Below are 13,653 nucleotides of genomic sequence, written 5' to 3' on the forward strand. Positions count from 1 at the left end.
CATATCTGGGCCATATCTTGTCAAATCTGAACTTAGATCTGAAAACAGTGGATATCCGAATAAGATCTGATGAGGCAAGGTTGAACCCGATTCCAGACTACGTGTGGTAATACTAGATCTGCTTACATATAATGGATTCTGATAAACGTTCACCACATGTCTATCACCCTCTCCTTCCCAAACAAAGCCTTAATCTTTAAGGTAAGCCCCACCAGGGAAATGAAAACCTACCCAATAGAAAACCTCTCAAACACCTCTCAGTCCATAAGAAGATGTCCACACCATAGTGGTCATTTCTCTGCACCAAATGAAAACAAAAAGGAAAAATGAAGAAAAGAGTTTAGTGGGCCGGAGAATGAAAACCTACCCAATAGAAAACCTCCCAAACCTACCCAATAAAAAACATTTATCAGATTTTCAGTGTTTTTTGATGAATTTTCGAGCATATGTTTTATGTTTGAGTAATAGCAATGAGATTCCCTTTGCCATTGAGAAGCTAAAGAAGACTTCGAAATTCTGACCTTACAGATGTTATCTATGCCTCTTGGAATTTTGATTCCGATGCATGGATATATTTTTATAAGCTTTCAAAAATCAACAGTCTACAATTTTATAAATTTTTTAAGGCTTCAAATACCATTTTTTTAATTCAAAAAGAATGATATAAGTATATCATGTTGAACAAGGTCAGAATTTAAAAAAAAATACCCAAATCTGATCAATGTTTCTTATTGAGTAGCGTTGATTATGGACCCTCAGCTGACGTCCACAGTGTCCATGAGTACCTCTATTCCCCCACTTCCCCAACCCCAATCGGGCCCTCAGTTTGAGATAGTTCCTCATTTGGTTTAGGCTGTGCAGCAAGCAAAGTATGCACACCACGGCGAACTCATAACCTCCAACTTGAAAACCTTAAGCCGACCCACCCAGCCTGGTGGGTGGAGACCTTGTGTAATATATTCCTTACATGGTTAATTTTGGGTGGAGAGGTAGATGTTCGTGTCAACCAACCAACTTGTTAAGAAAGGAGATTCCAAAAGGACGGTTGGGAGACCGAAAAAGCAAGTCCCGAATCAACCATCTCTGAAAACACTACTGTTTAACAGTATTTTTTATGCAACGCCAGTGGACAATAATGGGCTCTTATTACCAACGGGGGCTCCGCTTGTTTGGTAGGAGCTGTCAATGCATGTCACCGTCTTGAGACGTTGCAAATTCAAAACCTAATGTTATGTTGTGTAACTGGTGGGGGTCGGCCTAACCCCAGCTTGCCTTTAAAAAAAAGATAATGGACTCTTAGACCGCGTCATCATCATATACTATAGAGGACCACCATCACATAGTAAACTAAACTAGCAACACTAGTGTTCCACCGTTTCCACAAGGCTCATTGGGCAGATTTAAAGGTCAAAAGAGACACCTATCATATCTTTCGCTTTTCTTATACGATTAAGCACACGCAGCAATCGCAATCCGCGAAGGAAGAAAAAAGCATAGGAATAAATAAGTCAAGGCCCACAGTACAGAGAACAGACAAGCACCGCACCTCCACCGGTAGAACAACAGACTTATTCCACCAGTAGAGGCGAAAGTCACAGAACTTTTTTACAAACACTGTGGGATGAAAACAACCAGAGATGACTCGTAACATACTATAACAGATTCTAATACCAATGTTTCTTAGCTGAGTTCTCTTAAAATTTTCAGTTTCGAGCTGCAAAAAAACTGTAGCACCTAGTTCATGACCTGCCTTCCGATGGGGGCATCGACATCCCGACAGTTTAGGCACCCATGGATCAAGCCCATATACCGATCATACCGCTGAAGTCCAGTCCATCACAAAATATAGAGTCCCCCCGATGCCCGTTGTCCAGAAGACACCAATCATGAGGAAGATGCTTCCAACTAGTTCCTGTTGCGGCATTTCTCCATGGCCCTTGGAGCTGCCATCAGATACAGAGCATGTATAATGGTTAGTTTTGTCATATGCTAAAAGCAAGTTGCCCCAATCGAATTAAACATTACACGCAGAATATGATGCAAACTGTAGCAATATCAAATGCCAAAAATAGAAGAAGTAAAGTTCACAACTATAGCCAACTCAATAGAATGATACCGACTCGTCAAACAAAGTGCATCAAGGGTTTGGTGGTTAAACAGTTGCAGCACAGCTAAATATATCTAACAAAACGAAGCCCTAGTAGAAAAAAGGATACATCCATACCAACAACATTTTATTGACATTATCAAAAAGCGGGTTTGCAAGGCATGAGCATCAAATTCAAAACCAGTAAGAGCCTGTTGTGCATGTGCTGTCAAATCCCAAAAGATTTTTGCAAAATACCCGATGTATCATTCATAAAACTGAAACTAAACTAGATTTTACGGCAAAACATCCCTAATGCACCCAATTTTGACAGTAAGGCAACTAATCCAATAGTTCAACATGATTTTATAATTCAAAGATGCCGAGTTCACAAGCTTGGACAACCTAGTAGAATCCTCATGCGAGGACACGTCAACCATAAAATGTACCAGCTGGTTGATGGGTCAAGCTCATGCAACACGGCGATGCTAGGCTAAAAATTCAGTTGCTGCATTTTTCAAAGCATTACCAAAAAACCAAAAAGAAGAAAAATGTTCCAAATTGAGGACTAGAATTCCCATTGAAGTGCAGCTTGTATAAGGTATTGCCGAGAGCCAAGGAGGAAGCACATACCAAGGCCAATGGCATCAGAACCCTTCATAATGCGAAGCCTCATACAGGAATTGATAAACATGCTGCCACAAAAAGAGTATGATTAGCAAGTAACCTAAATGGCAAAACTATAAGAATCTTGAATAAGAACATCAACATATTCTGCAACTATGAAATGAAATATTCTCAGCCTCAAGTAAAGAGAAACATACTCCCAAGGAACATCGCCAACAAGCATCCAGTCCTCATCTTTATCCTCATACGTAAGCACATATTCTGACCCGTGAAGAAGGTCCATCAACTTACTCTCACTCAGCACATCCCTACCAGGAACCCCATGAGAGCCACACTGACCTGAAATCATACAAAGCATGCAGTAACTAGATGCTAAACTTAAAAACAATACAACAGGCCTGATCAACTTCTTTTATTTTTGTTTTTCAAAATTTTAACCTTAGTTCTGCAAATTTCATCCCTTAGCAAGACAGAGAAACAATTTAGTTAAAAACGAAGAAGCCTCGGAGATTAGCTGGACAATAAAAAGTTTAAAACAGAGAAAAGAAAAAAAAAGTACTTAAAAAATAAGAAGTGATATTCAAGCAGAAAATGTTTAAGGTGTCTCACCAATTGTAAAACAGGTGAACATTTTCTCAAGAGCAGATGAGAGTTCACCATAAGTTGCACAAGTTTTCAGGTCTACCTTCCTCAGATATGGGGCACCATCCATGCTGACCTTCACGAACAATGGCCCTGAACCTGGCTTTCCATCAACCTCCTCATTAGCTTTTGAACTGGCAGCCAAAGTGTTCTTACGGTATGATCTGATAGGAGGCCAGCCCACAACCTGCGCCCTGCATTTTATTTGCAGGTTATACAAAACAAGTGGTAATTATAACTAGATGCAGTACAAACAAGTGAAATGACATGAGACGGACTGTAAAAATGGATAGAAGGGGAATTTTGTTTTATCTTTTACTTGGCTGCAGGGGCAACCCCGTGGTTGTTTGCAGAGCTCATTTGATTAGGGTTGGACTCGTTGGGAACACAGGGCCTGTCTTGGGATATCTTTGGAGACACAATCTCTTTCATCATAGCAGAGTGAGTTCCAGAATGGTCTTTGACAGAAGCATTATTTGATGCAAGATTCACTGGAGGCCTGGTGGAAAGGATCCCTGATCCTGAATGTTCCAAGCCACCGACATGCCAGGTGCCAGAGCCTTGCTTCATACCAACAGAAGCTGTGGACAACCCCGAGTTGCCAACGAACTTCCCCTGGGGTGATGAGTGACTCTTTTCAGAATCAGAAATTGCACCTGAAAAAATCCATTTCCCCTCTGAAAACACATTGCCTTTTACCTCAATAAACCCATCCATGGCATCAGAGAACCCTCTCTTGTTACCAGAGACAATGTTCTTCTGCAAGGTTGGGTACATGCTGTTTCTCAGGCGTTTCTCGTCAGCTGTTCCCTCCTTTACAGGACCCAAAGGAAAGAGGGTTTTTTCACCAAGTTTAACATTGTTTGACAGGGAGAAGTCAAGATCCCTGACAGGAGACTGTGAACCAGGAAGACCAAGCCTAAGCTCTGTAGCCTTCAGGTTCAAGCTCTTGTCCTTTTCAACCAAGCCAGAGGTGACCACAGAGCTATCCCCAGAAGAAGAGTCTGACAGCCCCATGTAATTATGCTCAGTCAACCCAGGGCAGCTCTGGCCAGTGCTGTCTGATGAAGCAGCGGGAACAGCTACATGGACCTTCCCAGGTCCCTCCCCCACATGGCCAAGAGGTGGCGACATCAAAGAAAATTCAGCAGCTTGTTACTCGAGCTCAACCTGCGTATGAAATTTAACTCTCCATAAATTCATAAAAATCCCTAGCCATCCTATCACCAAGTCTCAACCATCACTCGCCATATTTTCATAGTTTCCACTAAAGGAAGAAGCAGACTCTGGAGAAAGGCTAGTAGCAGAAAGAAAACACATACAAGATACTTTAAAGGAAAACAAAAGGCAAAGAACGACGGATCGCTCATGCAATACAAGATCATTCATTTGCAGATCAAATCAGGCATCACGATCTAAAAGATCAACAGAAAAAATGGAAATTCCCAAACAAATAGCTGCCAAAATATGCAAGGAAATCTGGTAACTATCAGCATGCACATGGGAATCTAGCCACCAGACAAGATGATTCTATCCCCGGTTTATTCTTTCCACATTTAGCACACACAAAGTATAGCCCCTAATTCAACAATATTCAATTGAGCTAGATTATCAGATCTTTTTTTAAAGTTTTCATTTTCATCATTTTCAAACAGCCAAAAAAGTTATGTTGATCTTGATTCTTAAAGGTTCAGCACTCGTCATAAAGTTCCATGAGACAGGCATCAAGATTCAAGATATTAAACATGCCACCCTGAAGACCTTGGCGCTAAACCCCAAAGGATAAGATTGTTTGATGAGCTAAAGTTGCAAAAGGTACCGAGAATCAAATATATGGTCAGTCTTAGATCGGCCAGAAAGCATCAAATCAAAAAAGTAACAGTCAAGGATTTGACACAGATATTCAGTCGTAGGCTATATTGCCGATCAGATTCAGAAGAAAGGAGTATAGAAAATCAATGAAAAAATTTGTGGATTGGTCAAGGTGGAGATAAATCTCACAACCCACAACCCCATAGTAGCAACCAATCCATGAAAAAATCGCCTAAAGAGGAGATAAAAACCAAACACTACACATTTGTGAAAATATACAGAAGCAATGAATCAATCAATTAGAAGGACAAGTCAGAAAAATTTAGCAATCAAGGAACAAATACCTAGCCAGAAAATATTTTGCATGGTTGTGCAGAAAATAATTTTTACAGTCACCATGCAGAATTCAGTGGATGATTAAAAACCAGACAGGTAAAACAATAAACTAAGGATAATTAAAAACCACAAAGATTCGAGTAGAAGGAACAAAAAATATGACAGAGAGAGAGAGAGACTCGCCTAATTGCAATCTCAAAACAGAGAAAAAATATTTTACTAATTTAATTAAAAAGACGGGGAAAGTACTTTCAAATGACATATGGGGTTTCCACGGCGTGTTCCTTAGGGGGGAGAGAAAATTAAGACCCGCGATCGTAGAAATCCCACATATATCCTCATTTACCATTTTTGAGGGAGAAGAGAAAAGCAGCTGATTTTTCCCACAAGAATTGAAAAAAAAGAACAAAGAAAAAGAGGAAACTGGACTAGGTTTTCCGGTGTATACAGGGTTAATTTACAGCTGAAATACCGAGTTACAGAAAATACCGCAGAGTTCACAAGAAGAAGCACAAAATTGCGATCACAAACGGAATTAAAAAAATAAAAATAGAAACAGCAGGTTTCAAGGGCGGGAAAAAAAAGGAAAGCAAAATTTAAAGCGAGATATTCCGACCTCGTTCCATTCGAAACCACGGCCAGTTGCAAACAAGGAAAAGGAATCAAGAAAAGAACAAAAAAACGCAATTCCAAGAGTTCCGCTTCCATTTCATACAATCGAACAAAAAAAAACATCATAGCAACAGCAACCAATCGAACAAGCAAACTGCTGAAGCAGCATCAAAATAGCAAATTGACGACAACATCTGAGGCTTTCCGAACCCTCTCTTAACACAGCGTCCCACGAGACGCAGGAAAACAAACAAATACCTCCAAATTAGAAAAAAAAACAGCAACATTTCATCAAGTTCGTCGAGAAAGAACATAGAACGGAATAAAAAAGAAAAGAAAAACAAAGATAAGCATGGATCTAGTGTTTTTTATCTCCCTACAACTAAGTTTCCCATCCTGAAACCGCATATACTCACAGAAAACCGATTTTTGCATTAAGAACAAACATCCGCATGTTCACATTCGATCTTCAAGCAACTTAAAAATCAGAAAAAAAAACGACCAATAGCAAGCATGAAATCGGTAAATCAATAATAAAAATTCAAAAAAAAAGAAAGGAAAATATGATCGATCTAGGGTTAGTTAGGGCACAACTTACAGTAGCGCAAGCTCTCTCTGTGGAATCTTCGGCGTGTGTGGAGAGAGAAAGAAGAAAAGGTCGGGATCAAGAGCGGTTGATTCACACGAGATGTATGAAAGATTAGAATAAAGAAGAGGCGAAAAAAAGGGGAGGGGAGAATGAGGCGATGAGAAGAAAGGAGAAGGAAAAAAAAATAAAGCAACAACGGAAAGAAAGCAAAAGGCTATAGACAGAGAGTGTATTGGGAGATTATTGAAGGAGAAAAAAAGAAGGAAGAAGATGCCCGGCGGCAACTAGGGACCCTCCATTACAAAGCAGCAATAGCAACAACCACTACTCTCTCTCTCTTTCTTTCTTTCTCTCCCTTTCTCCTTCTCTCTTCACAGAGTCTTTCTTTACAATACAAAGAAAAGAATGCACAGAGAAACTCTATCTGGACGCCGAGGCTTTCGCTTTTATGCCTCCCGCCCGCTTCGACATCGACGGCCCAGATCGACCCTGCCAGAATCGAGCCGTGCTCATCTGTGACTAATTTACCGAAACCTCCTTCTCCTATTCTGAAAATGACCTAGACTAGCGTCGTACTGTGAAGCCGCTCCTCGTTTGAGGCTTTTTCGTCATTTTGGTGGAACGCCGATGGCTGTTCCGTAAACGCCGAAAATTGCAAAAGGCACACGACTCACAATATGACTGTTTTGAACGTCGATATAGGGGTAGGATTGGCATTTTGCTAAGAAATAATTAAAAAATTCTAGTACGGAACCCTTTGTCCAAATGAAATGACGTTTATAGCCCTCAGTGCCCGAGGGCGAAGTCCATGGCCAATAAAAGTATGTAAATGTACTATAATACCCTTGTAGAACGCAAGGATATTCTTACCAAGCTGTCAACAATAAAAAGTCAAAGCCAAAAAGGGTTGAAGTGAAACCAAAATACAAAACCTTCCCCAAAACGACGAAATCTTACACAGGCGTATTTTGGTCATTTTACGTAGGCGTATTTCGGTCATTTTACATTAAAAAAAAACAGAAAGGCTGAGAAACGAAAAAAAAAAACACTCTCGTCCACGCGACTAACACACTTGGCTAGCTTAGAAAATGACAGGAAACAGCTCTGCAAAAAGTAAAGGACTAAAATACCCTTATTAATTTGATTACTTTCCCCTGAAAACAACAGTGATAATACTAATTAATGCACAACCTCCCCTCGTGCGCAGGCTTTTATGAAGCTCAAAAGTTTAGGTACACAATCGTCTTTTAACCAAAAACAGGATTTTTTTTTTCACGGGTAGGGTTGAAGATCAATCTTGCCTTATCGCCCTTTCTGTTTGTCACTGGGGTTACAACTAACCTTTTAGGGTCGGGGTATGGTAATAAATAATAAGACCCGAGTCCAAAGCCTAAGGTTTGATTAATACATGGACCCGAGTATAGTTTGCAACATTTTATACCAGACTCAGACCTGATCCAAGTTTTGATTAAGATCCGAAAATTTTTAATATAAAAATGATAAAAAAATATGATTTTATCGGGTATGATCTGGGCCTGGTTCATGTAGTTCTTATCGAGTTCAGATATAGTTTTTCTTATAGAGAACCTGATTAGACCTGGGCCTGGACCTGATATCATAACAAAAAATTGAGTCCAAGTCTGGTACCACCTGAGTCGGAAACAAACCAGGCCCATTGACACCCCTAGTTACAAAATCAGACGAGCCGTGTTGACCCGATGAGAGCTGGAAAGCCCAGCTCATTTTGAGGATCAAGCTCGGCTCAACTCAGTTATAATTGTGATCGAATTTGAGTCGGGTCAAGCTTTTCGATTTGCCTGAGCCTGACCCCAGTTTCGATTAAGATTCACAATTTTTCAACATAAAAATAATAAAAAATTATTATTTTACAAGGTCTGGTTTGTGTAGTTATCGAATCAGGGTATGGTTTCTCTTACAGTAGAACTGATTAGACCCAAGTTTGAACCCAATACCATACCCAAAAATTTGGTTCAAGTCTGATTTTACTTGAGTTCAAACCAAACCCGACCCGACCCGACCCGACCCATTGACACCCTTGGGAGTCAGGATCACAGGACATAACCTGGTACACTTACACCTGGCTACTCCCCCATCCTCCTTTTAGCCCCCACAACCGACAAGCCAAAGATGGAGAGAATCAGGCAGCGGCACACTTCAAATTGTGCCATAAACTAGTTCTTCCGTCTTTTCCATTTTTTGGGATGGGATTAAAAAAAATTTGATGAGTGTGGAGTTGGGATTGGGGTAAGAAAGGGATTAAATTGGAGGCTTTGGGGTGGTTCCGTCATTTAATCGGGGTGAGGGGACAGAGAAAAACATGGGGGGTCATTCGGGGAACAAAGTTGCGGCAATTGGCCGACGATGCCGGGTGGAGACGGCGACAGCTGACCCATTTCCCCACTAATTTCTTCTTTTATTTTTTCTCCTTTTTGCCCTTCCTCTCTCTGGCATCATCGTTTCCCTTCCGCAAGGGAATTTGTTAAATTAAATAGTTTTTTTTTTTTTGCTTTATATTAACAGGCTAAAGCTGATTGTAAACAGGGTTTTGTTTCCCCAACTTTTTCTTTTCTTTTCTCATGATGTTGCGGTAAGAAGAGAAGGGGGAAAATGATGATTTATTGAGAAGCCCCCGTGTTTGTTCCCGCTGCCCATGCACGCACCTGCCACCTCTGTGACACGTGCATGATGGAAGGTTTCTACTTCATGGATGTAAGAATGGATCAGATATTGTTAGTTTCGAATCTGAATCCAAAATATACAATATGGTTTCGAATCCGAGCCCGGAATCCCAGCCAGATCTGATATTGTAGGATTGAATCCACGCTCCAAATAAATGTGGGTGTGCTTCTGAATCCAGTAAAAGCTAAGCGCTTTGCATATGAAAAAAAAATAAAAAATAAAATCAGATTAGATTTTTTTTCGGGTCCGAATTAGATCGTCCTTTTAAAATACTTATCATCGGGTTTGGTTTGGTTTGGAAATCCGATATAAATATAAATGTAATATGATAATATTATGAAATGCAGAATATACCATTTTTTGATATATAGTTGATAACAAAATGTATCATTGTAAAATCGTAAATCTTTTTAAACAAACAAAATCATCATGATTTTTTAAAATTTGACCGTATTTTTACCTTTAAAAGATCGACAACACACCACAAGATTTTGTGATACTTTTGAAAATCTCACACTATTTGTCATTGTAACTCTAACAATAGGTTTATAAAATTTTGTTGAATCTCACAAATAAATGCAATGTTTTGATCAAATTAAATGCCATAAAATATCTAAAAGCATTTGTCTTGGTTTTCACATTTGTTCTATCTTGATTCATTATTTGTTATTTTGAAATGTGTTAGTGCAAAGATTAACTCCAAAGCTCTACATTGAAAAAATTTAGAAATTTTTCTAAGAATACCATGGCCACTAAGTTACACATTTGTTACTATCATGTAGGTCAAAGTCAAACACAACCTACCCGGTTGCAAAGTCAAATCTATGTCCAATTCTACCACAGAGAATGTGATTGAATGGCATGATACACTCATTTGGGACAAATTTCAAACACCATTTTTTTTTTTATAACCTAAGAAATTTTGCTCCCTCCCCACCCATGTCACTGACCTCACATTAGCTAACCTCCTTTTGGTAAAACCCTTGAGGTCCCTCCTTGATGCAAGAGCATAGTAGAAGACTCGGGTTCATAAAAGATTCAATTGGATTCATTTTTTATTTTTAGATTTTTTTAATTATATTTTAGATATTGGATCTATATGAGACAGGTAACTACTTAGAAAGTTAGTTAAGATATGAACTCGTCCTAATTAGAGTTTATCACTTATGTATTTGTTTTGATTAGGATTTTTTTTATAAAAAGATAAAAAATTCATATGTTTTGAAGAGTTCAACAAGAGATAAATTTTAGTATTTCTTTTAAATTTCCAGTTATTTCAATTTTCTGTTATTTCATATTTTTTCAGCTTTTCTTAGATATACAATATAGATAATCATAAGTTGATAATTTTCTCATAAAATCGAGCCCTCTAGGTTTACATCAATTTGGTATCAAAGCAAGCTTTTCACCTCGATTTGATCAAGAAAAGATCTTGTTGATTCGTGAAGTGAAACATCGAGAATAACAACAATTGATCAGATGTCTTCCAGTTTTCTCAATCGATGACAAGCTTGGTCATCAACAAGTGAGGCTTCATGGCTAGATGATTAATCAGAACATCTACCCATGGCAGTTGCTGCAATCGCATGATTGTTTGATTCATCATTGCAATAACCGATATTGACTCAAGTACATTCTGCACCTTACTACTCGTCTTCACCAACACCATCTTCTACCATGCCCCATTGCCCACCCGTCTGCCCCTTCTTCTTATTGTTCCCCATCTCACTCAACCACTGTTGGCATTGAGTACCCCGTTGGGCAGCACTTGCCATTGTATTTTCAAGATTTTATTGTGCTAATAACATGATATTTATGTTTTTTATATAATTTTTTAAATTACCGTGAGATTTTTCTTTGCCAAAGTCCCCATAAAGAGACTATGCTCTTATGAGAAGAGGGTAATATGGTCATCTTGGATTAATGCCTTTGTGGCTTTGTAATGTAGTTGTGCGCGAGAGGACTAACTTAATGAGGTAGTGCTCGAGTCGAACAACACACAAATGACCCGCTTGAATGCAAGCACGAGTGGGTAATAGCTCGGTAGTAGGTATATCAACTAAAACTTACTACAAATTGACTCCTAATGAACAACTAACTAACATAGTGAAAATGGGATACAATTAGGACCCTAAGTGAGGTATATATATGTTGATATGGGGTTCGTGACAGACTTAGGGACGATTCCAATTGGATGGGACATATTCAGGTTTGATTGAATATTTGCGGGTTTTGGACAAAAGGCATCAACAACACAATCAAATATTATATTTTCTAATGTTTTTATCTTATTTAAAGCGTTTATAGTTCAACCTGCAAGCACACACACTTCAAATATATTTTCTATAATTCTCAATCCCTTTAGCCAATATCCTGACTCCGTTAGAGACATGCATAAAAAAATATTAACTAAAAATTTAGAAAAAATGCAAATTTTTAATCTCTATTAATATGCAATTTCTACTACTTCATGGATCAAATTTAGGATCATTTTTAGACCAGATTCATGCATTAATCAAACCACTAATATCAGTTAATAATTAATTCATATTATAGAATATTTGCAGCTAGCAAACTAACTATACAGATCATGTAATAACTAGGAAATCGGCTAACACCATTTTTTAAAAATAGTAAGCAATACCACACCCAATCGTATGTATCTAATATGGGATCAGACCAAACTCAAACAAGGGTGATCTCAGACCTAGGATATGCCCACAACAATATACAAACAAAATATCATAAGGTTGTAAATAAATTAGAACATTCTTGCACGTTTTTGAGTGTATATTCGCTCAACAAAGCAAAACCACATGAAGCAAGCACTATGTGGAACACCTTAAATTTTTCAATTTGAAATAAGTGGAAAATTTTTATCAATTTTTTTTTCTAAAATACAATCCAACTCGAATGAGAGGATCAATACACAGTGAAATTTGTTTTTGGTTTTCGAATCAGACAACTCTGGATGGGTTACAAAAACTAATAACTCTGAACTGGATTGGGTCTAATTCTAATTTGGACTTGGATCTAGGTCTGCAGACTATGAGATTTCATCGAGAATTCGACACCACATGAATTGAAATAAAATACAATAACATTTCAACATAAATTAAAATGTATCAAAAATCATTGGACCATGTCCATACATAGTCACAAAAAAACATCTCATTTAATTGACATTCAAAAATCCTAGTATTGGCAAAAAGATAGAAATATGATCCCCGAACTCACCACCACATAATGTCATTGTGTCATCGTTCATTCATCACATGTATCCCGATGAAATAGGGTCGGACTCTTTCGAGCAAGTAAGTTTATACCAATAACAAGAATATTGCACATGCTAGAACAATCATCACAATCACAATGTCACGATTCAACAATTTAACATATCATGTTACAAATGAAATAAAGAGTAAACATGTATCTCAGTATTAATGTAATTAGCAATATGTATCACAACATCAATGTAGATAACAAATATGTATCTCAATACTAAAGCATAAATAATAATTCCTGAGTAATGCATATCTTGTTTCTCTTAATTAACATCTCCAGATACTCGGGTTTAATTATCGTATCTAATGAGGCCACAATAGGTGTTTATTATGCTACATGAAATATTTTTTCTGAAGTGCCTAATAGACCAGATATTCAAAGCGAACGACCCGTGATCGAGAGACTTTCCGTAAAATCTAGACATTCAGTAAGAATTGCAATCCAAGACTATCTATAGTAGTAAGGGTATATCACCTGGGACACATAGACAACCCCGATTTCCCTAACTTCGTGTGACTGGAGACCTAAGAGATGTCATCGCTCCCATAAACATTCACTAAGACATGTAGGCAAATCTACATGTATTGATGTCACTTGAGATTGTATCATTTACCATCTTCAAGATAAGCCATTCAGTGTGAATGGGTTATGGGGTTTTTCTTAATTAATGTGTTTAGTCATTCCATGTGCATCGACTCATGAGGCAAATAGGGTCCAGCAATCCAAGTACCATCTTAGTGAAATAGCAATAACAGGATGTTGTATACCCAAACTCATTCACATTGCTCTAGCACCTTTAGCCCATACGAGCAATTCGTCGATAAAGGCAAGTGCAACAAGTCAATGTGTGAATATATGCATGTAGTATGGTACACCCTTGTGCACTTCATGGGTTCTTAATAGACCCAAGCTCATACATGAGCTATCAAATAAATGACATGGATCACATGCATAACAATCTTAA

At 38.2% G+C, this 13,653-nt stretch overlaps 1 protein-coding gene across 2 annotated transcripts; it reads right to left on the reverse strand.

Moving 5' to 3' along the window:
• Nucleotides 1-1,480: 1,480 nt before the first annotated feature.
• Nucleotides 1,481-7,141, reverse strand: LOC149842112 (auxin-responsive protein IAA9-like). 2 transcript variants are annotated; one of them, XM_089998913.1, is made up of 7 exons: nt 6,714-7,126; nt 4,055-4,525; nt 3,675-3,970; nt 3,323-3,549; nt 2,911-3,052; nt 2,720-2,781; nt 1,481-1,943 (listed from the first exon to the last, which is right to left on the reverse strand). In XM_089998913.1, exons 2-7 carry the CDS (start codon nt 4,487-4,489, stop codon nt 1,906-1,908), a joined length of 1,200 nt encoding a protein of 399 aa, XP_089855039.1. In that variant the 5' UTR covers nt 4,490-4,525; nt 6,714-7,126; the 3' UTR covers nt 1,481-1,905. The 2 variants fall into 2 exon arrangements, with proteins under 2 accessions (XP_089855039.1, XP_089855038.1); XM_089998912.1 differs by having other exon boundaries at nt 3,675-4,525; nt 6,714-7,141.
• Nucleotides 7,142-13,653: the final 6,512 nt, after the last annotated feature.

The sequence above is a fragment of the Nuphar pumila genome, chromosome 3 (assembly GCF_984573655.1).
Source record: "Nuphar pumila chromosome 3, dmNupPumi1.hap1.1, whole genome shotgun sequence".
NCBI classification, from domain to species: domain Eukaryota; kingdom Viridiplantae; phylum Streptophyta; class Magnoliopsida; order Nymphaeales; family Nymphaeaceae; genus Nuphar; species Nuphar pumila.